General features: G+C 39.6%; 3 protein-coding genes across 6 annotated transcripts in view; all 3 read left to right on the forward strand.

Annotated features, from left to right (window-relative positions):
- Nucleotides 1-2,401: 2,401 nt before the first annotated feature.
- On the forward strand, nucleotides 2,402-14,833 carry LOC145491271 (placenta-specific gene 8 protein-like). Of its 2 annotated transcripts, none has more exons than XM_081470439.1 (4): nucleotides 2,402-2,961; nucleotides 7,087-7,368; nucleotides 8,478-8,617; nucleotides 9,912-13,496. In XM_081470439.1, the coding sequence occupies exons 2-4, from the start codon at nucleotides 7,104-7,106 to the stop codon at nucleotides 10,008-10,010; spliced, it is 504 nt and encodes a 167-aa protein (XP_081326565.1). In that variant the 5' UTR covers nucleotides 2,402-2,961; nucleotides 7,087-7,103; the 3' UTR covers nucleotides 10,011-13,496. The 2 variants fall into 2 exon arrangements, with proteins under 2 accessions (XP_081326565.1, XP_081326566.1); XM_081470440.1 differs by lacking the exon at nucleotides 9,912-13,496 and adding an exon at nucleotides 14,488-14,833 and having other exon boundaries at nucleotides 2,405-2,961.
- Nucleotides 14,834-15,541: 708 nt separating this feature from the next.
- On the forward strand, nucleotides 15,542-24,186 carry LOC145491275 (cornifelin homolog). Its single transcript, XM_081470445.1, has 4 exons — nucleotides 15,542-15,631; nucleotides 20,522-20,716; nucleotides 21,106-21,245; nucleotides 21,678-24,186. The coding sequence occupies exons 2-4, from the start codon at nucleotides 20,539-20,541 to the stop codon at nucleotides 21,774-21,776; spliced, it is 417 nt and encodes a 138-aa protein (XP_081326571.1). The 5' UTR covers nucleotides 15,542-15,631; nucleotides 20,522-20,538; the 3' UTR covers nucleotides 21,777-24,186.
- A 57-nt stretch (nucleotides 24,187-24,243) lies between these two features.
- LOC145491236 (ATP-binding cassette sub-family C member 4-like) overlaps nucleotides 24,244-24,532 on the forward strand; it is a 43,968-nt gene continuing 43,679 nt past the window's right edge. For all 3 annotated transcript variants that reach the window (XR_014049793.1, XR_014049792.1, XM_081470388.1), the window contains exon 1: nucleotides 24,244-24,532. This exon is cut by the window's right edge and continues 224 nt beyond it. The gene's annotated coding sequence lies outside the window, so the exon portion shown is untranslated.

The following is a 24,532-nucleotide window of genomic DNA, read 5'->3' on the forward strand; positions in this document are numbered from 1 at the left end:
GTCAGTATGAGCGTAGAACAGATTGACAAATTGACACTTAGGCAATTGAAATTCTGGCTTAAAAGTCGCCGCATAAATTAAAGTGGCAAAATAAAGGAACTTTTGGAAAGATATGTTTGCCATCCTTCGATTGTCTCGATCTCTAATATGCGTAAAAAACAACATGTTTTCACCATTTTTATTGCCTAAAAAAACTTTATTAATGGTCGGTTTAGGAAAGAGAATCTGAATGAAATGTAAATTTTAAAAATCTACGACTCTGACCCGAACAATAGCTTTACTAAAGCTAAAATAGCTTAAAGTAGTAAAACTGATAAAGCAAGAGCTCGAAAGAACATACGGAAGTAATTTAAAAATTGCTCCGGATATCGGGAATATTGCAACAGAACATCCAAACGTAAACAAATTTCCTACGGCTGATTCATTTTTCGCTGACGACTTCAGTCTTCTCAAGTTAGAGTACATCCGATCTCTCTTCATGAATTAACAATCGGTGCGAGAGAATAAGACAAATCCTTGAGTTCAAAAGATGCTAATCAGAGTATCAAACAAGACCACGATCTACTCGACAAGAATGGTACAAACAAGGGTTCGGTACAGTGACAGCATCAATGCGTTACAGGGTAGGACGAAATCACAAAGCTGATTCATTGGTGAAATCACGAATAAAATTATCAAAGAAGTGTAACATAGACTATCAGCCACATGCCATGAAAGATGGCCTTGAATATTAGCAACTGGTAATGGACAAGTACATTGAAATAATGCATCAACAGGGATAGACGAAGGTGCAAGTAACAAAATGCTTTTTTTTTGTACAAGAGAAAAGGGAAGTTTTGGGGGCTCCCCAGCTGAGCTGGTTACAGACCCAAGTAAGAGCAATCTCCATGAAATCATTGAAGCCAAGAATGTCATTGTTATGGATGGTGAGACCCTGAAAGATTACCTTGTAAAATCAATATGCAAAATGTTTGATACTAGTTTAAAAGTAAACACGAGTCATCTTTACTTCAGTTTATGAAGTGCAATGTACAACACCTACTCTCTGTTGTGAACGGACTTGGAATGTCCTGGCTATAAATACGAAGTAACTGAGAATTTTTAATGAGCAAATTGCCTTGGACATAAATGGTGGAAGGAGATGCTAAAGAATACTGAACAATTTATGATACATATATCATAATCATATGGACTGGCTTACCTAATGCTTAAAGATGGCCTTACGAGATGTGATTATTGCTAAAGCCAGAATCAATAATGTACATCAAAGTTCCACTAAGTTTGTCCAGCATTTAATATGAGAGAATTCAGTTCTAGTTTTTCTCTGGTAATGTTGAGTGAATATTTCAAAATAGTTCAAAACATTTGGGAATCTATAAGATCATACAATGTAGGAAATTCTCAATGAGGTCAAATTCAATTGTAGTTTTAGTAAATTATACACCAGACCATGTGCCCCTCTATGTTACACCCTGTGCCAGAAAATAGAACATGAAGCCACATAATGCACAATTTCAGTACGGTGGAAATCACCAATTATTTAATTGCCACTGATGAACAATACCATGTACTCTGTTTACATTCACTACCAAATGACAAATTAAACATTAGGTATCAGGAATTATTAGATAACTAATTTTTCTGCCAGTTTACAAGCAAATAGCTCACTATCCAGGGTTGATTAACAACTCTACACAACCTTAGTGGAGTTACACCATCAAATATATGCCATCAATTTATTCTCCTAATAGCCATTTCAGCTTGTATTCTTACATTTGCAGCTCTGGTTCATGGTTGAAAACAGTCTTCCTTAGAAAATTGGTAAAATTATCGTCAGCTCTGGTTTACTTGGTCGCATAGAAGGGATGAAGATTATAACCTTCTTGCTTGCCAGTAAATGTTGTCTATCAAATCCCTGACATTATGGAAATTCCTACAAGGCCTTGAAATGTGTTGTCAGACTTTTATTAGTTCACTCTGCTTCTCCAGGTCTTGAGTTTCTGACCTTTTATCTCCCTGCAGTCTATTCTGCACTTAATGTTTTCAAATTCAGCCTAAAAAACTTCAGGTAAATAAATAATGGGCTGGCTCCCCAACATCAAATACAGGAAATTGGCCCATGCAGTGATTTATCTGACACTACTAATTCTGAAATATTAAACCTAAAAGCCAGATCTTGCTGAAATATTTTCAAAATTCATCAATGGCTGTATTCAAATCACTAATGTCCTTCCACATTTAACATTGTTTTTGGGAAACTTTTTTGTTTACCTCAGAGGCATGAAAACTGATTAATTCCTAAGTTGATTGAAGCTGATGGGTATTCACATCTGTATTCACTTCTAGCTTCTTTGCCAGACACTGATGCCTCGCATCTTTTCGCTCTACCCAGAGATTCCTCTTCAACTTTTGTGCAAGGGAAAACCGAGGGTACGGCTCCCAGTTTCAATAAGTGTACTCAGTTTAAAATCACTTGGCAAGAAGCATCTCCCCTTTTCATAAGTATTTCCCACTTTTTCCTTCTTTGTTTATCTGGCTTGTCCGAAGGAAACTCAGTCGTGGAAATGATAAATCAGGTCGGTTTTTGCTTCGATTATTAGAGTTTGCAGCCGTACAACACTTGTTTCCAGCTCTTTTCCTTTTCCTTACCACATTTGCTCCTGACAAGTTGCTCTAACCTACATACATTAGAATTTTTTCGTTCTTCCCCAACATTTCGACCGCCAGTTTGAAAGCTCGAGGGCTATTAAGCCTCGCTTGCATGCAACTTCCGGTTTTTTTCTTAGAATCGGTGACCGAAGCGGAAACACACTCTGGCATATATCTGGGTTTCACTTATTATCCTATCCTTTCCCGTCTCTACACTCGGGAATTGTAATCACCGTTCTCGAATATCACAGCTGTACAGCTGAACGTTCTTTTCCTATTGTCTTCCTCAGTCTGATCTTCGCCGATCAGAGGGTAAGCAACAATTGAAATATTATATTAATCATATTGCACTCCTTTGCATGCGGTGGTGCACTTCTGGCCTTTTGGCGGCCTTGGTAAAGAAAGGCGGCGCTTTCTCGCCTTACAATTTTCTGTTCTTTCGCCGATTGAAAGCCTCAATTTAAACATGTTAAGCAATCCACAGGATAATTCCCGGGGATAATTCAATGAAACATCATTCTTTATTTTAGATTTTAAATCGAAAACTCAAACCAGATACTTTCTTTCTTCACTGCTGTTCGCCAACTTTTAGACGCCGACTTGTAATGTTAAGCCTCGATTAGATTCAGTCATCCGTTTCTTTCGCTTGGGTGTTCCTTTTCTTAGACTCTTCTTTGGATTGGTGCTTGAAATGTGAAACTCTTATAAACTAATACCAAAAGGTAACTGCAACATACATTTACTAGGGTAATTAACTGGATTTTGTACCGTTGCTACATATTTTCATGGAATATTTATGTATTTCGCGTGATCATAACTTGCATATTTTCCGGACTTGGATCGAAATCTGATGCCACTCTTTGGTCGAGCGAACAAAGAAACTTCTACTGTTTCGCAGATCAGTTATCATTTTGGGTCCTTGCAGTTGAAAACTCCACTGTGTGGACCACTTTTTTCCATACGGAGACTATTTAAGAATTGGTTCATGCTTAGCGTGCGTATATCGAGTTATGGATGCGCGCGGGAAGTTTGGAGAGCACGAAAGAAGCGTAAGAGTTGCTCGAGGCGAGACAAACTAACTTCCGAGTTAGGATTTCAAGTTGGAGTTTCGAGTTAGGATTTCGAGTTGGATTTTCGAGTTGGATCTTCGAGTTAGGATTTCAAGTTGGAGTTTCGAGTTAGGATTTCGAGTTGGAGTTTCGAGTTAGGATTTCAAGTTGGAGTTTCGAGTTAGGATTTCGAGTTGGATTTTCGAGTTGGATCTTCGAGTTAGGATTTCAAGTTGGAGTTTCGAGTTAGGATTTCGAGTTGGAGTTTCGAGTTAGGATTTCAAGTTGGAGTTCGAGTTAGGATTTCGAGTTGGAGTTTCGAGTTAGGATTTTGAGCTGGATTTTCGAGTAAGGATGTAGACTCTGTTTTTTCGAGATGGTTACTAGTAATCCAGCTACAACGAATCGGCTAGTTTGTCCGTAAACCGTCTCGTAGATTTCCAGTCCAGTGCAGCCACAAAAGAATTCCTGTAGGGGTGCGGTTAGTGTTTTGCCTTTTTATTGCCCGTAAACAGCTACATTTGAATCGCGTGGTGCCAGAACGACCAAAAGGAGGAATAAACCTATACAAAGGGTGGTAAAGGAGGGGTATAGATCACGTTTCACGGAAAATAAAGCAGCCCTTTCACAATTCACGAAAAATACAACATTGGCATTTCGCGCTTCACGGAAAATAAAAGAAAACGTTTTGGAAAATCATGGTTCACGGCGACTATGGAAATCACGATTTACGAGGAAAAAATTAGCCATTTCACATTTCACGGGAAAAAAAAAAGGCCGATCACGAGTCACGAAAATACTCTTTACCACCCTCTATACATCGAGCTCGAGAAACATAAGCTCGATCAGATAGCTGCAAGAAACAAAAGAATGTTTCTGGACAAACCTATAGCTTTCTCGAAGTAAAGCTACGGCGTCTCAGAAGAAAAACGTACAAGGACAAATAATATATAATATCCGTGATAAGAATCTAGCACCATACTTGCAAACAGTTCTAATTGCAGCCGGCCCGGCGTCACAATGTAGAATGTAAGTAAGTGAAATTTTCACGGTAAATGTCATATTTTGTCCCTCGAATGTAAACATATTAAAAACATATCTTGCAATATAAATGAGCCTAAAAAAGGCATAAACACATGGCAAATTACAGGGGTATCAAACTCGACGACGCGAAAGGCAGATAAGAGCGGAAATCATGCAGACCTATGACCTCTAAAAATTTTGCTATAGCACGGTCTTCCGGTTCAACTCTATTTAAAATTCCTCCGGCTTCTTATAACACAACATGAAGTGCCGTTCACAAACACGAGTGAAGCAACAAAAGGGTCGAGTGACCGAACACAGAACGGCAAATGTACGAATGTCACGAACCGTAGGAGTCGTGTAGGCTTGTCAACCCCATTTTACACTGATGTCCCTGATTAGCCATCGAGTGCCTAGAAATCTAAGAAAAATGCCGTCAAGAAACACGAAATAACGAGGTCGACCTTCAAACAAATAAGGATCGAAAAGTACACTACGCCATTGGCTAGCTCTATCATGACCAATAGGAGTCGTGTTTGGCCTGTCAACCATTTAAATCATCAAACCACTGAAAATTTATTGGAAATCCCGCCAAAAAATCCTTACTCCAAAATCCAACTCCAAAATCCAACTTGAAAATCCAACTCGAAATCCAACTCGAAATCCTAACTCGGTAGATAGGCAACTTCGCTCGAGACGACAGCCGAGTGCGTTTCTAGCTTCTTGAGTGCCCCCCAAACTTCCCAAGTGCATCCATAACTCGATATACGCACAGCTAAAAGCATGAACCAATTCTTTTATAACATGCTGACAAAAACTTGGGCGCGAAAACATGTTTTATTTGTGATTGACTACAAAGCTCTAGCAGTGCATGGTGAAGAAAAATAAAGGTCATTAGGATCCTAACACGCTACAATCAGTTGAGCAACGGTTTCTAAAATTGTCAATGAAACATTCGCTTCTTCGAATTAATTATAATGAAAATGTAGGCAGACAAAGTCAAAAGTACTGGACGAAAATGTAGGCAAAGAAAGTCAAAATACTAACGTTTAAGTAAACATCTTAGCTTGGCAAAAGTCAAAGGCTCGAAGTTAAGTTTGGATTGTTCAAAATAATCTTCACATTGCCGAAACTTAAACAAAAGGAACTTGCACTAAAGTCGACGGAAATTTTGCAGCTAAATTGAAACTGCACACGTCATCGTACATACGCACGGCCGTGCGTACAGAGGGATTTTGTTCCGTGACTGATATTCCAGTTCAATTAGCTTATTAACTTAAGATTTTTCCCCGAAACGAATTTGTTTTATTTCAGATTTCCACGAAAGAGAACATGAATTATGGACTGTCCAGGGTGGGGTTAGGGGACGCGTTTTAGTCTTGGTTCACTCTTGTCAGATTGCTGTATGTATGATATCGCCGGACCCCGCGGTAAAATTCATTCATCCAGGGGTTATTTTTATAAGCAAGGAGACGAATTTTACTGTCAAACCAAGTGAAGCGTACCCCTTAAGATTACATTAATGAATTGATTATTTGAATATTGAACCCTTTAGTCGTTTCAAGAATGCAATAATGAATTGCCTATTTGAATATTAAACTCGCTAGTAATTTCAAAAATCAATATTAAATCGATTTTTTTGAACATTGAACCCATTAGCCGCATTCTTGGAACAACTAGTGAATCCAATTTTCCAATAATCACTTCATTATTGCATTCTTGAAACGACTAGCGGGTTCAATATTCAAATAATCAATTCATTAATGTAATCTTGAGGGATGCGCTTCTCTTGGTTTGACTGTAAAGTGACAGTCAAATACATAAATTAAAATTTGCGGCATACTTGCCTGACTTCAAGCATGACGGATGAAAATATTCTTGATAATAATTCTTTTATTTCGAGTGAATTAAAGTCCTTTTTTCCGGCAACGTCAGTCTCGGCTTCATATTTCTTCTCGCCGCTCCCACGAGCAAATGAAAAATAGCAGGCTCTGCCTGCACGAAGAACTAAGTTCTCCCGAAACCCCCTTTATCTTTATCTTTACTTTGATTCAATTCAGCGCCCTCGCGCCCCCTTTCTAATAAGGGCTTCCCTGGAGTTTTGATTTTAATAAGCTCCCCTATTCCAACAAGGGCCCCCATTGCGAAAGTGGCATCCAAAAGACATTGACATTAAATAGAATGCTTTCTCATATGAACGAAATATTGAACTGTAAATTGACGAAAGCAAATTAGGGGTAATATTTTTGTGATGTTTGTTTGTTCGTGTTACATCTCAAGCCACAGTTGCTTTGACCCATTAATGTACGCTGACTAACATGTTCGGTAAAATCAGTCTCTCCTTTTCTTTTTTGCTTAAATTTAGCTAAGCATCCCTGAAACATGTCGGAAATGCCTGTAACGGGATATGATACGGAGGGACCTGGAGCGGGAGGGTCCCCTCCCTATGGCATGCAGCCAGGGTACCCCATGACTCAGCCAGGATATCCTCAGCCAGGGTATCCTCAACCAGTGATGGCCCAGCCAATGGGTCAGCAGCAAACAAACACCACCATTGTTGTGACTCAACCGTCTCTAGTTGTGCAACAACAAGCAATGCGTGACTGGAGCACTGGTCTGTGTGGATGCTTTGAAGACTGTTATTCATGTAAGTGAACTGTTCAGCGCATCACTGAAGAACCCACATGTTCGAAACAATTACATTCTTTACATTCTTTATCTTTATCTTAAAACGAACTCTAACCAATCACAGCAGGGACATCGTGGCTCGAGACTTCAGTCGCGTATACCTGTTCCTGGCGGAGGGAGGGGTGGGGGGGAGGGAGGGAACTCCCACATCCAAAGGTCGGGGATTCTCATCATCTCGCTTAGGGGTATAAAATCAAAGATTTTGGTCTCGCTCAGGGTGTTCATGACGAAACACCACTATTTTTAGCTGTCAAGGCATCATTTAGGGTGCACTGGAAGAAATTAAAATAAAAAAGGCTCTTATTTCCAGTTTTAGGCTCGATATCCGCCGGTCTCTGGAGTCCAGTCTCTGGAGTCCGTTGTATGGAGTCCGGTCTAGTGGCGCGGTCTAATTTCCTGAACAGCCGCTGGTAATCGGGCCTAATCTGTTTTAGGTGATCTTTTATCTTTTAAGGTTCAAATTTAGCTTGAACCACACCCAGATTGGTCTCCTTTAGGGGTTTAATTCAAATTTTTCGACGAGCATCCCCGACCTTTTCATCTGGGAGTGCAACTCCCCTGCTGGGTGCCTGTTTTCCAGCTACTGATTAATTGATTGATTGATTGATTGATTGATTGATAACTTTATTTACACACGGTAAAATTTCCTCCAGCACGATTTAAAAGTATAAAATAGCCAAGTCTGCCTAGCTAAACTAACTAATAATTAAAATAGTATTATATATGAGAATAAAAACCTATCATGACACTTAAACTGCTTTTCAAGCATACCGTGTCTCACTCAAAGCTGTAAAGATGTAGATTAACACCTGACTGGGCGGGGGAGGGGGGGGGGGCGGTTGTCATTGGTTTTGAGTCTTTTTATTTTTGAAAAATGCTCTTTCCATGCAACAACAACAGCCTGGAATAGAATTTACCAGAAGTGTATCCTCATAGCCTAAAGGCATGCATATATGCATATGCATACGGGTGTGTGTGTTCTGGAGTAGATTAAGCCACATGCTTGCTATTAGTAAAATCGTAAAGAATGAACCAAAATAATCCACTAATTCCTCGTTCAATTTGCAGGTTGCATGGGAACCTTCTGTGGGTCGTTTTTGCTGTATGACATCTCTTCAAGAATGGGTGAGGGTTGTTGCTTTGCCGCATGTTGTCCTGGAGCTCTGGTTGCACTGAGGATCAAACTCAGGGTGCAGGAAAACATTCAGGTAGGTTTACCGACTTCATATGCAAAGGTTAAGTAGTGTTGCCCCAAGCGCTCCTAGAATAGCTTTGCTAATTGCGTCTACCAACGACTTTAATCAGAATTTCTTAAATAAAGTCATTGTTGTTGTGCTTAGTTGTTCGTTCGTTCGTTCGTTCAATCCCATTCCTGGAACAAGTAAGAGGAATAACAGGCAATTTGAACGATTATATTTTGAGATATCTGCACAGCTTAGGAGAACCTATAAACCTATAAGCGGAGCCTCAAAGGCTTTGAGAAAAAGACGCTCACCGAGTTCACGGACATGGAATTACAACTTGTACGTAATGCAGCTCATCCAGTCTTGACGTCAATTTTGACGTCTTTATGCATGAATTAATGGAAAGATGTTGACGAACGCTGGCCAAGAAGCGAACACTGCAGTCACCAAAGCCCCTTCACAGAATGGACATAGAAGTTCATGGACATTAAAGTCGGTGAAAATCTCCTTAAAGTTGGTCATCCAACTTTATGCCATAGGTGTAAGGGCTTTGAAGCCAACATTTACCCTTTTTGACGAACAGCTGACATAAATCAAGTTAGCATATAAGAGACTTTAAGCAACCGTTCAAACGTGAGCGAATATCTAATGTAAAGCTCATCTCTAAAAGAGGTAAAGCCAGTGTAAGGCTTCTAAAATAGACCCTTTTACCGAGTACGGCGGCTATTTTGATTTTTATTGATTTGAGAGACATTATGGGATGTTCAGGGGCCAAATCAAATTTTTACAATGACTGTCTAATTTTTCGCGCGCTAATTGGCTCATTTTTATCACAAATAAGAGTACAGACGGAAAAAAATTTCATTTATGCAAGTTTTCAAGTTCAACTTTCAGCAGTCAAACAGTCAACTTTTTAACCAGTGAGACTACATGGACTTCTCTAAGTAGTCAATCAAAAAGCGAGAAACGCTATTGACAATGTTGGCGTCATTTTGAGTAAAATTCACTTATCTTTGTTTACGGCAAGTTTACGGCGTCTCAAGTAAGCCCTGCAATTCCTCAGCAGGTGGCAGATTTAATCAGCCGGTGTCAGGTTACAATACAGTACTAGGGTACAAAAATATTTTTTTCATAATTTTTGGTCTTTAAGCACTCTAAATATCATTGAATACTTTGCCATGGTTTGGAATTAAATCTTACTACGAGAAAAGTTTGCAAAAATGTTATGTTTTCAGGTTAACTCCACCTTAAGTTTCATCTCTTGATTTCACTCTACACTGAACGCCGGCGAACTCGCGTTTTTCTTGTTTATTTCCAGGGCTCCCTGTGCAATGATTTCTGCGTGGTGCAATGGTGTAGTCCCTGTGTGATGTGCCAGCTGCATCGTGAGCTGAACTTTGTTGGCCAGAGGTGTTGATTCTGTGATCCAGTCTCGTGGAGACTAACGTTTTTTAGTTACGATGCATTGGAACTTTTTGTAGCAAGTTAGTCCAAGTTGACTGACTGATAGATAAGACTAGAGTCAGTTGTAGAAACAGTTTTGTTAGTCGAATGCGTTTATGTTAATTTTGTAGTGTAGGGTAGTTTCTGAAATCGTGTGAATTGTGCCACTGATGTCATCAAAGCAATAAGTTGCAAACTTTCAGTCAAACTGAAAACACCCGAAAATTGTTTGTTTGTTCTTTGGTATCGGCAGACAATTTATATGAGTCAAAGTATTCTCGCATTTGATTGGTTCTTAGCTATGACCAACTGGACGACAGACGGATAGATACTGTCACTGAGCATTTGTTTTTGTTCCTTTAGAATCCATGTTGCCGTGCGTCTGTTCAGTAATAGATCCCAGAAGACGTCAAAATGTGGTAAGAACATCAGTGACACACTCGGCTTTCACCTCGTGCGCCTGTTTTTATTGTTCTTACAACAGTTTGACGTCATCAGTGATCAACTGATTACTGAACAGACGCACGGCATCATGGAATCTATGGAGAGAACTGTGATGTACATAGAAGAAATATCAATATGAAGTTGATGCACCTTATCCCAGGTTTTGTGACTGTCAGTAAACTATTCACAAAGTTCAGTATGGAACAGATTTGGTGACACATGCATGGTACTATTTCTCACGATAAGGACAATTCATAGGACGATTACAGCTTGCATGCAATGTATTAAGAAACGCCAGGCTATATGACAATGGCCGAGAGATTCGTAGAGCATGTTCAAGTATACAGCAAAGGTAAAGACAGCCCACGTAGTGCAATGACTGTGCCATTGCCTCAATGTTTCCCGAGACGAAGTTGAGGGAAACATTGAGATTCCCTGTAATCAAAATTCACTGTTCCCCAAGGGAACAGTCATTAAGTGATTTGTTATATGGCAAAACAAAACAAAAGCAAATTTTGAAAAACGTGCGGAAATTCCAGCGACAACATCAGGCCACCTTCAACTGCATACTCTGATCATTTGCAACAGCGGTCAACATTTCGGGGGTAACAGTGAACTGTTTCCCGTTTGACGTCATAGTTTTCGCAGTGTTGCCCGCTCATGGCATTTGGCGGGAAACAGTTTCATTGTCAGATGTCATGTGACCATGAACTAGCCAATGAATGGGCGCGCTGTAGCGGGAAAAACGCCAGCTATATAACAAAATAGGTTATTGATGATTCTGGAGGTTAGTTATGTTCAAGTGAGTGAATTATTACACGGTCTGGTTTATATGAGTATACTCTAAAAGTTGTGTTTTTTAAGTAGAAGTCTTTAAATCTGCATGATAGAACATTGTTTTGGATGAGTTGAGAAAGCTGACGGTTTAGGCCTGGGTGTTCTCTGAACTCATATAGCGTAAAATGTGGTTTCTTCTACGGATGGCCTGAGAGCGTCACGCAGCGCTCCTCACCACACCACTTGCAGTCGTCATCAGACTTTGTGTTGTCACGGTTTTCGACTCCATCCTGACAGGTAGGCAAAGTTGTCAGAAATTACAGTATTTGTATGGGAATCCGATGACAAATAACTTTTTCAAAAATTGAATTTTACCAAATTTGTGGATCGCAACTTTAAAATACCAGGTAGAAGATTGTATTCACCAAGTTCGAGGATGTAGCTTGGCGGGAAGACGCTCAGCTATTTCTCTAATTTTCGGTACATTTGTCTGTATATTTGGCTGGGTAGACGCGGTTCGCGGGAAAAAATTATAGAAAAATTAAAAATCAACTGTAGTGAGCGTCTTCTAGCCCGGTTACGTCCTTCAAATTTGGTGAATACAATCTGCTACCCAGTATGGTAAAGTTCCCATCCAATTAATTTCCATACAAATACTGTAATTTCTGACCCCTTTGCCAGTACCCAGCAAAAGGGGGACGAAAACCGTGATTAGACCTGTGGAGCCTAGTTTAGGAAAATTCGCAAAAGTCCTCTGTAGAATTGCAATTTTGCAGTCGCAAAAAGCCCTAGCTCTGGAAATTTTCATCGAAAATCCCTAATCTAATATCTCCATTTGCGAACTAATTATATATAAGACCTGAACGCTTGGAGATTCGATTGAAATGTTGAATCAATCTGTCACGTGCGACTTGTAACTTGGTCTAACATGCTATTGCACCCAGGGAGCTAACCGGTACAACTTTGACGTTTCTCGACTATTCGACATCAGTAGATGCGCTGAGATCGAAGAGAAACAGGAACCCAAATAGGAAAAACCGAAAAGCGCATCAGATACCAGATCCGAAAACCCGCTCGTAGTTTTGACGAAAACCAAAACCCAAATGCTAAAAACGGGAAAATCCGCAAACCGCGATGAACGACAAGACCGAAAAACCAATCTTAATAATAGCTAGAACCGCAAAACCGAAAATCCCAACGCCCCCCTCTATGACAAATTCTGCAGTGAAGAGCTTCGAGTGCTGAGTAATGAGATTCGAAATACTCGACGAATTCTCAAATGATCAAACTCTCCATATGATTTTTTACAGAAAGGAAACGGTTAGGAAAACTCTGCGTTTTGGTCAATGTAAATTTTAAATACGAAAAAGTAAAAATGAGAGAAATAAAACCAAAGGGAAAAAAATAAGAAAGTAAAAATAATTATCGTTTCCCTTACGTGAAAAGGGCCATTACCAGGCCATTACGGGGGGCATTAGAAACGGTTGAATGACCGAGACACTCTTCAGATTTAGTAATCTGAATCCCATTCCTTGTCGGAATAGCTGTGCAACGTTTGTAGATCAGAAGGTAAGAAAAGGTTCGCATATTGATATTAAGTATTACATTGTAGTCCTTTGCATGCTATCGTCCACTTTTAATCACATGGCGTGGGAAAGAAAGAAGGCACTTTCTCCGCTTCCAAGTTTCTGTTTTTTCGTCGTTCAATTGAAAGCCTTTCAGAATCATATTTAGCAATCTGCAGTATTCAAGAATTCATCATGATAATTGGGATCTTAAAACGAAAACTGAAACAACTATTAATCTTCCTCGCGCTAAGGGAGTTCAATCCTGAGCTATACTGACAAGCATCAGTTAAGTTTTAGATGCTAACTTTTAGGGACTCGACTAAAATTTGCTTCGTTTTAGATTCTTCGTCGGATTGTTCAGCGCGTCTCAACCCCATCATGCCAAATGAGAAACTCTTTTACTTTAGCATTCGGTTACGTTTGAGTCTGAGTTTTAGAACCCACATAAAAAGGAAACCGCTAGCATATAGTTATTAGTCGAGTGTAATTAACTAGATATTTTACCTTCCTTCAAATTTTCATGTAATATTCCTGTTCTTCGCGTGGTCAGGAGCATATTTTCCAGGCTGGATGAACATTTGATAGTTATTGATTGACATTCACACTTTGCATTCAGGGCCGTCACTGCCACAAAACAATTATGACTGAGGCAATGTCCATGGTTAAATTCTCTCGATAGGTCTTTAGCAGTGTTTTACTATCCCCGTTCAAAAAAAAAAATACAATAAAAACGAAAACAATGCTTGAGGCAAGTACCTCGACCTGCCTCAAATTGGCGTCGGCCCTGGTATTCATGTATCCCTATGCGGGGTCATCTAATAAGCAAGTGTCGGTAGACTGAAGGAAATGATCTCTGGATTATATGCCGCCTCGCAAAACGCCAGGAATAACTGTAAAAGAGTCAAGTGATTGGAAATTGCCTAATGGTGAATTTCGCTTTAAGAGTCGTGTCTGGTTCACTCGCTCAATCCTCTTCATGCCTTTGGGAAAATAAGGCCTGAAGCCGTGATTGATTATCGACTGAATTTGCTGAGACTCACGGTCGCGTAAACGATTTTGATTTTGCTTCATTTCTAGAAAAGAGAACATAATCAGAGATTACATTTTTAGTTATTGGTAACTTTATTTATACACGGTAACAATTCCTTAAGCACAATTTAAAAGTAAAATCAGCTGTTCCGGGTGGGGTGAGGAATGCATCTGCATGATGCTTTTAAGATCTCCCCAAACCCCCAGGTAAAATGATTCATTCTGGGGTTATTTAGCCTCTACCAGATTTGTACATCTCAAACCACAATTATGGACGGACCATTATTTTTTTTGAGGGGGGTGGGTGGGCAATTAATACCAAAAACAACTTCCTGCACAGCAAAAGCGACTGAAAAAAACAAACAAACAAACAAACAATCCTGCAAAGGGAGCCATGGGGGAAATATCGATCAGGTGCTTTCTTTCAGGTCCTGTTTTTTTATGTTTAAAAAGTTCTTCCACAACCTAGTGACCACCAAAAGCATCATGCGCAACCTAAAGGTAAGAATAAAATTTCATGCCCCAGAAAATTGCCCAAGCCCCCCCCCCCCCTCCCTCAAAAAAGAATATTCTGTCTTATATGGTGACCGACATGTTTAGCACTATCCTTCTGTTCTTTTTTGTTTTACTTAGATTTAGCTAAGCATCCTTGAAACATGTCGCAGCCGGGATATCCTCAGCCACTGATGGCCCAACCAATAGGTTTCCTGCGAACTAACACAACTGATGTCGTGACCCAGCCCACTGAGCTACAACAAGGGACGCTTGACTGGAGCACTGGTCTGTACGGATGTTTTGAAGACTGTTTCTTCATGTAAGTGAAATGTTCGACGCCTGACTGGAGAACCCGCACGTTCGAAAATTCGTCGTTTACCTTTTGCTTAACACTGAGATCTACAATTGGACAAAAGTCCTCTTGTAACTTACTCTAACCAATTAGAGCTTCATGTAGATGTAGATTCAGATGCAAATGCAGATAACGGTCTAGATGAAGATGTAGATGTAGATAAAGGTGAAGATGTAGATGTAGATAAAGATGAAGATGTACATGAGGATGTAGATGCAGATGAATGTGCAGATGCAGTTGTAGATAACGATGCAGATGTAGCTGTAGATGTAGATAAAGATGTAGATGTAGATGTAGATGTTGATGTAGATGTAGATGTAGATGTAGATGTAGATGAAGATGTAGCTGTAGATGTAGATGTAGATGTAGATGTTGATGTAGATGTAGATGTAGATGAAGATGTAGCTGTAGATGTAGATGTTGATGTAGATAAAGATGTAGATGTAGATGTAGATGTAGATGTTGATGTAGATGTAGATGTAGATGTAGATGTTGATGTAGATGTAGATGTAGATGAAGATGTAGCTGTAGATGTAGATTTAGATGTAGATGTAGATGTTGATGTTGATGTAGATGTTGATGTAGATAAAGATGTAGATGTAGATGTTGATGTTGATGTAGATGTTGATGTAGATGTAGATGAAGATGCAATTGCCTTTGTGTAGAAAAGTGACTTAGTTGTAGAAATCCGTAGGATTCCTACCAACTGCCATTACCATATATATATTGTACACCTGGTGTTACTCTTTTCGTGGTACGTCCGATAATCATTATCGTTCCCGCTGAAGACTGGAAGCCCCTATCGTGAAAGCCGTCACCAGACCCTCGCGGTTGAATTATGAACGGTTGAATGACCCAGACACTCGTCAGATTTAATGCTCTGATTCCATTCCTTGTCGAAAAAGCTGCGCAACGTTTGTATACCAGAAGGTAAGAAGAAACTCACATATTAACATTAAGTATTACATCGCGGTCCCTTGCATGCTCTCGGCCCCTTTTAATCATATATGACGCGAGAAAGGTAGAAGGCACTTTCTCTGCTTGCAAGTTTCTGTTTTTTCGTCGACTGAAAGCCTTTATTTAGCAATTCGCAGTATTCAAGCTCTTCAAAAATTCATCATGGCAATTGGGATCTTAAAACGAAAACTGAAACAGTAATCTTCCTTGGCGCGCTAAGGGAATTCAATCCTGAGCTATACTGACAAGCATGAAGTTTTAGATGCCGACCTTTTCTTCGACTCGTCTTTGGATTGTTTGTTCAGCGCGTTATTTATAACCCCGTCATGCGAAGTGTGAAACTCTTTTACTTTAGCATGTAGTTAAATTTGGTCTGAGCTTTTAAACTCAAGCGAAATTAAAGGAAACCGCTATAACATATTGTTAGTAGTCGAGTGTGGTGGATCTTTTGCCGTCTTTTGGAATATTCATGTTCTTCACGTAGTCAGTACTTGCATATTTTCTGGGTTTGGATGTAACTTACATTTGATAGTTACAGACATTCTCCCTTCGCATTCATACATTTCTGTAGCTATATTTGTTCGATTCTGACAAGCATGAAGTTTTAGATGTCGACTTTTCGAGACTCGACTAAAATTTGCATCGTTTTCTTTGACTCTTCGTTGGATTGTTTGTTCAGCGCGTCTTAACCCGTCCTGCGAAATGTGATTTCGTTTACTTTACAGTCAGTTTAGCATGCAGTTAGGTTTTGGTCTGACTTTTTGAACTCACACCAAATGGAAACCGCTAGCATATAGTTAGCAGTCGAGTGTAATTAACTGGATCTTTTACCGTCCTTTAATTTTCACGTCTGAATATTCCTGTTCTTCCCGTAGTTAGTAGCATATTTTCCGGGTTGGATGGAAATGTGATAGTTATTGACATTAGCACATCGCATTCAGGACCGTCTCTGCCACAAAACAATTATGACTGAGGCAATGTCCATGGTTAAATTCTCCTCCTAGTAATTTAGTTTTATTATCCCTCTTCAAAAATAACCGACAAAAACCAAAACAATGCTTTAGGCAGGTGCCTCGGTTTGCCTCAGACTGGCTATAGCCTTGGCATTCATTCATTGCTTTAACTCTGTTTGTATCCACATGCGGGACATCTGATAAGCAAATGTCGGTCGACTGAAAGAAATGACCTCTGAATTATATGCTGCCTCGCAAAACGTCAGGAAAAACTCTAAAAGAGTCAGTGATTGAATATTGTCCAATGGCGAATTTATTCTCAGGGTCGTGACTGGTTCACTCGCTCAATTCCCTTCATGCCTTTGGACACATAAGGCCTGAAACCGTGACTGTCTGATTATGTAGTTGAATTAGCATTGCTGAGACTTTTCCCCGGAAAAGATTTAGATTTTGTTTCCTTTCTAGGAAAGAGAACATAATTATGTTTTTAATTAGCTGTTCCGGGTGAGGTCAGAGATGCGTTTGCATGATGTTTCTAAAATCTCGCCAAATCCCGAGATAAAATGATTCATTCTGGGGTTAGTTTAAGCCTCCTCCAGGCGTTCAGTTGTGGCACAACGCGAAAAATCGACGGAGCGAAATAAAGGAGAGAGAGACTAACTGAACGCTTCGTGCCAGGAGGAGGAGGCTAAGGTCATTTCGTCATAAGCAATAATCGTCAGACTGAACGTGCGGCGATGAGAAGAAAACCAGATACGAGTTCGCGTTGCATATATAAACAAACACTCATTGGCTAAGAAGATCTTTTGTGATAGGTCCACTAGAAGAAAACCATCTTGCACGCGATCCTTTAATACTTAGACGTTAACGTGACATAACAAAGTTACGCAATGCTCGCGATGTTCTCATAAATTCATTTTGGGTTTCTTCGTCAAAATTAAAGCAAAAAACGGAAGAACGTCCTTGCAGCAAGGAAAAGAAAAACAGGTTCTATGTAATAATTGTAAACGAAAAACAAAAACAGTTGACGACACAAATTAAAATATCACATTCTACACATTTCGCGATGGGTGAAAATTCCCTGAACTGGATCCATTTCGGGTGAGTTCAAGACATTCTTCGACCTCAGTCTCCGGATCTCTTCTTCCTGCTTAGGAGCAAAAGGAAAAATGAGAGACTTCGGGCCTGCACAAGGAACCAAATCCTACGTTTTCAGGGACTCCCTCAACAAATCTAGCGAGATCCCTACAGTTTGAAATTCGCGAGTAAATAGACACGAGTGTTTTACTGGAAAATACACCACTCATAAAATGCATACGAAACCACATCCGGGACTCGGGTGGCGTATTTTCCATATCCTCACTAGTGAAGATATCGATGATAACTTAGTCTCTTAAATGGTACTTAAATTCTTTGGTGTATGATCGAAACATCTTCGGGTCTTCCTCGAAAGTCTTCGGCTATCTTCGGTAATCTTTGGAAATTTTCGGAAAATGTTCGGCAACGTTCGTGTGACCTTCGAACAAGTTTTGGAGAATCTCGGAAATCTCCAGAAAGTGGTCGGAAATCTTCGGAAAATCGTCAAAAACGCCTTCATCAGTATGTCTATCTAACATTACACGTTAGCTAGAAGATATGAATTTTATGTTCTCGTGGCAAGAACAATATCTAGCTCGTTCGCTGCGCTCACTCGTGAGATATTGTTCCTGCCACTCCAACATAAAATTCATATCTTCTGGCCACCGTGTAATATCTTCTATTTAAGAGATATATGAAATATCATATCGCTTGTTTTCACTGTCACACCACGAAACAATTAAGTCGATAGCTTGACCCACGACCCCTGCGATACGGTACAGCCCTCTATCAATCGAGCTATCAAGCAAACAGGGGGCTGGTCACTTTGTAGGTGCAACATACCCGTAGAAGGTGAAAATATGCAAGAAAATATGCGAAACATCAAAAACAAATAAATACATTAAACGCCATCACAGCGATGTACGCAAGTTGCAAACGCTTAATAGAGTATGGAATAGAAGATAATAAATGGGAGCTCTTAGATATGGAATATCTCTTCGGTTGTTCAACTCGATATCTCACGAGTAAGCGTCAAACATGATATCCTTGAAGTCATGGATATCTTCACTAGTGAGGATATGGAAAATACGTCACCCGAGTCCCGGATGTGGTTTCGTATGATATCTCACGAGTAAGCGTAGCGAACGAGTGAGATATAAAGTTGAACACGAGCAACCATGTATTATTTTGTTTGTTATATAAACATACTGACTGATAAGACGTTTTTGACGGAAGATTTCGAAAGATTTTCGACCACTATCCGAATATTCTCCAAAAGTTGTCCGAAGACCACACGAATGTTTCCGAACATTTTCCGAAGCTTACTGAAGATTTCCGAAGATAACCAAAGATTGCCGAAGACCTTCGAGGAAGATCCGAAGATATGTCGATCATACACCAATATAAATTTAAGTACAGTTTAAGGGTCAAACATAGACCCCATTCATAAATGGCTGCCAATTTAAAAAAATTCTTTTGTATGCATTTAAATTAAGTCAACTAGCCTCGACTGAGAGTAAAAATTCTTTTGAATTATCAGCTCAAAAACGAGGTTAGTTGGGCTAATATTAATTCTTACAAACGAATTTTTAGGTAGCAGCCATTTATGGTCTGAGTAGGGTCAATGATGTCAGTGAAATCATCGATATCTTCACTAGTAAGGATATGGAAAATAAGCCACTCGAGTCCCGGATGTGGTTTCGTATGAATTATACGAGTGGTGTTTTCCAGTATAACACTTGTGGCTATATGCTAAAGAAACATATTTCCAGCCTAGTATGTTTTATTTTTTACGCAATTTCAGCACCAAATCAAAGTACTGACGTCACGAAAGTTGGAGAGAGTGTAACGAAGATATCCTAGATAAGAGGCCGCGCGGGGGACTAGGGGGTGATAGGCTGCCATGCATGTTCCAGTAACATACACATAGAGGATGAAAATATACAAGAAAATATACGAAATATCATGTACCAAAAAATACAGCAAATGCCATCACAGCGATGTACGCAAGTTTTATTATTATTATTATTATTATTATTATTGCTGAACACATAATTACTTACATTGCCTTACTCTACTTACTTAACCTACTTACAATACACTACATCATTGTTATTATCATCATCATTATTATTATTATTATTATTTAAAAAAAATACTAATGCTACTATCGTCATCATAACATTATTATTATTGTTATTATTATTATTATTATTATTATTATTATTATCATTTCTAATGCTTTTAGTGTCTTACAAACGTCACTTACTATACATAAAAAAAAAAACTATTTACAATATTTGGCATTACCTTACTTACAATACACGATAATAACTTATTATAATCAACAATGATTTAGATAAACATATACAGGCAAAAACTAACGTTAGACAAATCCGACGTTTCGGCGACATCTTGGCGCCATTGTGTTGAAAAAATGCCACAATAAGTTTGATTGTCTCATTAATGAGATGTTACTCATTAAACAGTTACGACCGCGTTTAAATGTACAATCAGACTCAGTTCGCGCTAAGGTCTTTGTCTAACTTATGCGAATTAGTAACTCTGAACTCTTAGTTACTCTTGAAATCGCATATTTAATTAGTTTCCCTTGACAATGGCGCCAAGATGTCGCCGAAACGTCGGATTTGTCTATCGTTAGTTTTTGCCTGTATAACTTATTATGACTTACAAATTACGCATTACGATGTATAACAGCAGCCACTTTTGTCATGTTCGTTTGTACGTCTGTAACCACAGTTAGTTTGACCTGTATTCTGACCGACATGTTTAGTACTATCATTCTGTTCTTTTCTGTTTTACTTAAATTTAGCTAAGCATCTTTGAAACATGTCGCAGCCAGGATATACTGAGCCAGGATATCCTCAGCCAATGATGGCCCAACCAATGGGTTTTCAGCAAACTAACACCACTGTTGTCGTGAACCAACCCGCTCCAGTTTTGCTACAACAAGGAATGCGTGACTGGAGCACTGGTCTGTGCGGATGCTTTGAAGACTGTTATTCATGTAAGTGAAATGTTCACCGCTTGACTGGACAACCCACACGTTCGAAAGTTCGTCTTTTACCTTTTACGTTACACTGAGATCTACAATTGGATAAAAGTCCTCTTGTGACTTACTCTAACAAATCAGAGCGTGGCAACTGTGACTCGTGACTTTGCATAGCCGCGTTTTCCCACGCTTGGTTCGTTGCGTTTTTTTAGGCTTGTTGTGATTGGTTTAGCACCTTTTTTTCGAAACTGCCCTTACCTTCTTTTTTCTTTCCTTGCTCGTTTTCACCAGTTGCCCATGGTAAACAGGATTTGCGTTCTCTTGACCAAGAGGCATATGTGCTTTGGTGGCTTTGGATTCGAAAAAAAATATGCCAAGACACTAATAACTTGTTCAATTTGCAGGTTGCATGGGACTCTTTTGCCCGTGCTTTTTGCTGTGTGATGTCTCCTCAAGAATGGGCGAGGGTTGTTGCTTTGCCGCATGTTGTCCTGGAGCTCTGCTTGGACTGAGGATCAAACTCAGGGTGCAGGAAAACATTCAGGTAGGTTCACCGACTTTAGATTCGTACTTCGCCCGTGGAACGAATACTTCGCCAAGGTGAACGACCATATTCTTATGATATCTGCACATCTAAGGAGAACATAAAAACCTGGTAAAACGGTCACGCAAAGGTTTTAAAGGAAGTTCGCTGGAACTAAAACAACTTTGTATTCCAAGTCAAAATGGAAATGTCGCGTAGTACAGGCAAAAGGATATATATCATCGTCTCTGATACAAACACAATTTTAATGGCGAAAGGATAAATCATCCAACGGAAAAATAGAACGCTCAATTTTGACGTCTTCACATATACAATGTAGTGATGGAGAGATATGAGCAACCGCTAGCTAAGAATACCGCAGTTCCCAAACCCCTTCTACGGGTTCCACACTACAGTACACGCTAACGAACTCACATTTTTTTGTATTTCTAGGGAAGCCTGTGCAATGATTTCTGCGAGGTGAATTTCTGCGGCACTTGTGTGTTATGCCAGCTGAGTCGTGAGCTTAAGCATGTTGGGATGAGGCAGTGATTCGTGGAGTAGCGTTTCGTAGTCACGATCAGAAATTTAGCAAGTTGTTTTTAAGTTTAAAACTGGCTGGGTAATAGTACTAAAGTCAGACGTAGAAACAGGGTTTTGTTCTCGAATACGTTTCTATCAGGCTGTCAACTTTTGTTTTAGAGTGTAATCTCTGTCAAGATGTTATCGAAACGCTCAAAGTCACAAAATCCCCGGCATTTCAATTTCAGTTTGTCCTTGGCATACACAGTAGAGTAGAGAACAGCGGTGAACATAGAAGCGACTGACTCCTTGCGCTTCTTTTTTTCTTTCTGTAATTCAGTGTGCAGTGAAGGGAACAGAACAGTGTGGGTGTCAGTAATCGATACTGGCTTTTAATTAGAGAGACAGTGATTGAGGTTGAAAAATCAATACAAAACTGATGGCCTTTCGGATTTTGTGACTATGAGTTTAAACGATGATGTAAGGTGTCCCCAGCTATCGTGTGCAACAGTACACTAGATGATTAAGTTCTTACTTTCTGAATGGCTGACTGACTGTGTGACTGACTGACAGAAAGATAGAAAGACAGACAGACAGACTAACTGATTGACTGACTGACAGACTGACTGACCGACCGATTGACTGACTGACTGACTGACAGACTGACTGACCGACCGACTGACGGGTCAGTAAATTACACGGTCTTAACGTTAAATCTATTTAAATTTGTAGAACTGTAAATTTTGTGGGTTTTTTTATCATTAAAATTTCCACGAACGAACATTGTTTTGGTTTGGATCAGTTTGAGAAGCTGACAGATCATAGCTGTAGGAGTTGTTTGGACTCATACAGCGCTAAATCGCTTTTATTTGGTTGAGTTATATCTGTGGTTTTTTGAAAGGATGGCCTAGGGTCGTCACGCAACGCTCCCCAACACTCTACTTGGCAGTCGTTGTCGGTGTTGACATGCAATTTTTCTCCCACTATTTTAGAGGCAAGAAGTTTTGCGTGACAACTCTAATAACGACTGGGAATGGGGCTATTGTTACTGTTTAGGCGATGACTGAATGAAGATAAAGCTATCGGAAAGAGATCGTTGCTTGGTTAACTGTTTCCTTTCCAGTGGGAAGGATTTGATTGGTCAGTTCACCGTAGCTCGGTTATGTTGATGTGTCACGTGACATGGAATGATAGGATGAAGCAATTATGCTTACATTCAGCTAGCCTGTTCCAGGCTCTCGGTAGTTGGAGACAAGCGAAAAAAAAAAAACTAGTGAGAGAATTTCAGATAGTACAGAGTGTAATTTACGTCTCTGATGTAGTAGTCACACAGGTCCTCACCCCTGCTGTTCTTTCCCTTGGTAGTCAACTAGGCCTTTTCCTCTTTACAGAATATGAGTGGGCAAAAACTTGATAAGACATACTCTTAGCCGTGTGTATGTTTCATGTTTGTGTTTTGCCCAAAAATAACTTACAATTACCGTTTGTCAAGACGGTTTTAAATTTATTGTGGTATTTTATCTTGAGTTTCGTTCATTTTGTAGCATTACTTTTCACGCCAACGTTTGTAATTTGATACTTTTGTTTTCCTCGCCAATGTATGCAACAAGATACCTTTGTTTCCACGAAAATATAAGAAAGACGTGTATTTTTTTAACTTACTGCTGGAGATAAATGGAATATAAAAGTTAAATATCTGCTGAAAAGTTGAAGAGGAACGATTTTGTTTTATTCAAAACGTAAATTTTCATTTCACCGATAAACAAGAATTAATCTAATTATCAAATAGTCACGTCGAATCACGGAATAGTGCGTTCTAATTCTGTTGCCAGCCGAGTTGGTGTAAACAATAAAACCACATCAAACTAATACACAATGCCATTGAGTAATACAACTGAGGAGCGTTTCAACGAGAAGTATCGAAGGTCGAGATCTTTACTTGACCGAAATTATATCCCACATCGGTGAGCGAGTCACCTCATCGACTGATGAAATTAATTGGAGGTTTCAGTAAGTGCCACGGAGTCTGCGGCAATAATAACGAAGTTTCTTTTGTCACAAATTTACTAGTTTTACATATAACTAACGCGGGAAAGTTTCGGCTGAATATGATCTTTGGGTTCTCTTTCATAGAAGAGGAAATAAACAAGCTGCTAAGGAGAAGCAATATGTTCCGATTCTCTATCTCAACCCTGGCAAACACGCAATAGTTATAAAACAGCAGACGACATTTCCTGAATAGAGCTAGGGAAGATTCCCGAAGATACGCAGTCACAGTAACGTTCTTTGGACTAAAAAAAGAGAACTGACGTTACCTGAAATATAACTGCTATCCCGAGCCAAAACGAGAATGTGATATCACTCATTACAAAAAATTAAAAAAACGTGCATCTGAACTCGAGAACAGAGTTTATCACACTAGCAATGCTAGAACGCATGCGTCTTATATGCTTTGAAATGTATCTTTCACCTAACATATAGTCGACTTTGACGCTAACTAATCTGCGCATGCGTTTGGAGCAAATTGCTTCTGTTCTTGAGAGAATGGCACCACAAGGATAGCATGAGATTTGCAAAACCATATATATATTTGTGCCATGTTTTGCGGAGTGCACTCGGGTACCTACTGCACCCAGCCCCCCCTTCCCGCAAGGCTAATTGATTAATTGAAATTAATTAATTAAACAAACATTAAAGTTTACACCTTATGGCGTTCGCACCTTATTGTCTTAGCGAACAGCAGCCCCCTAAACCATCCCAATAGTGCACTCTGCACTAAAAAGGGC

Source organism: Orbicella franksi, chromosome 6, assembly GCF_964199315.1.
Source record: "Orbicella franksi chromosome 6, jaOrbFran1.1, whole genome shotgun sequence".
In the NCBI taxonomy this organism is placed as follows: domain Eukaryota; kingdom Metazoa; phylum Cnidaria; class Anthozoa; order Scleractinia; family Merulinidae; genus Orbicella; species Orbicella franksi.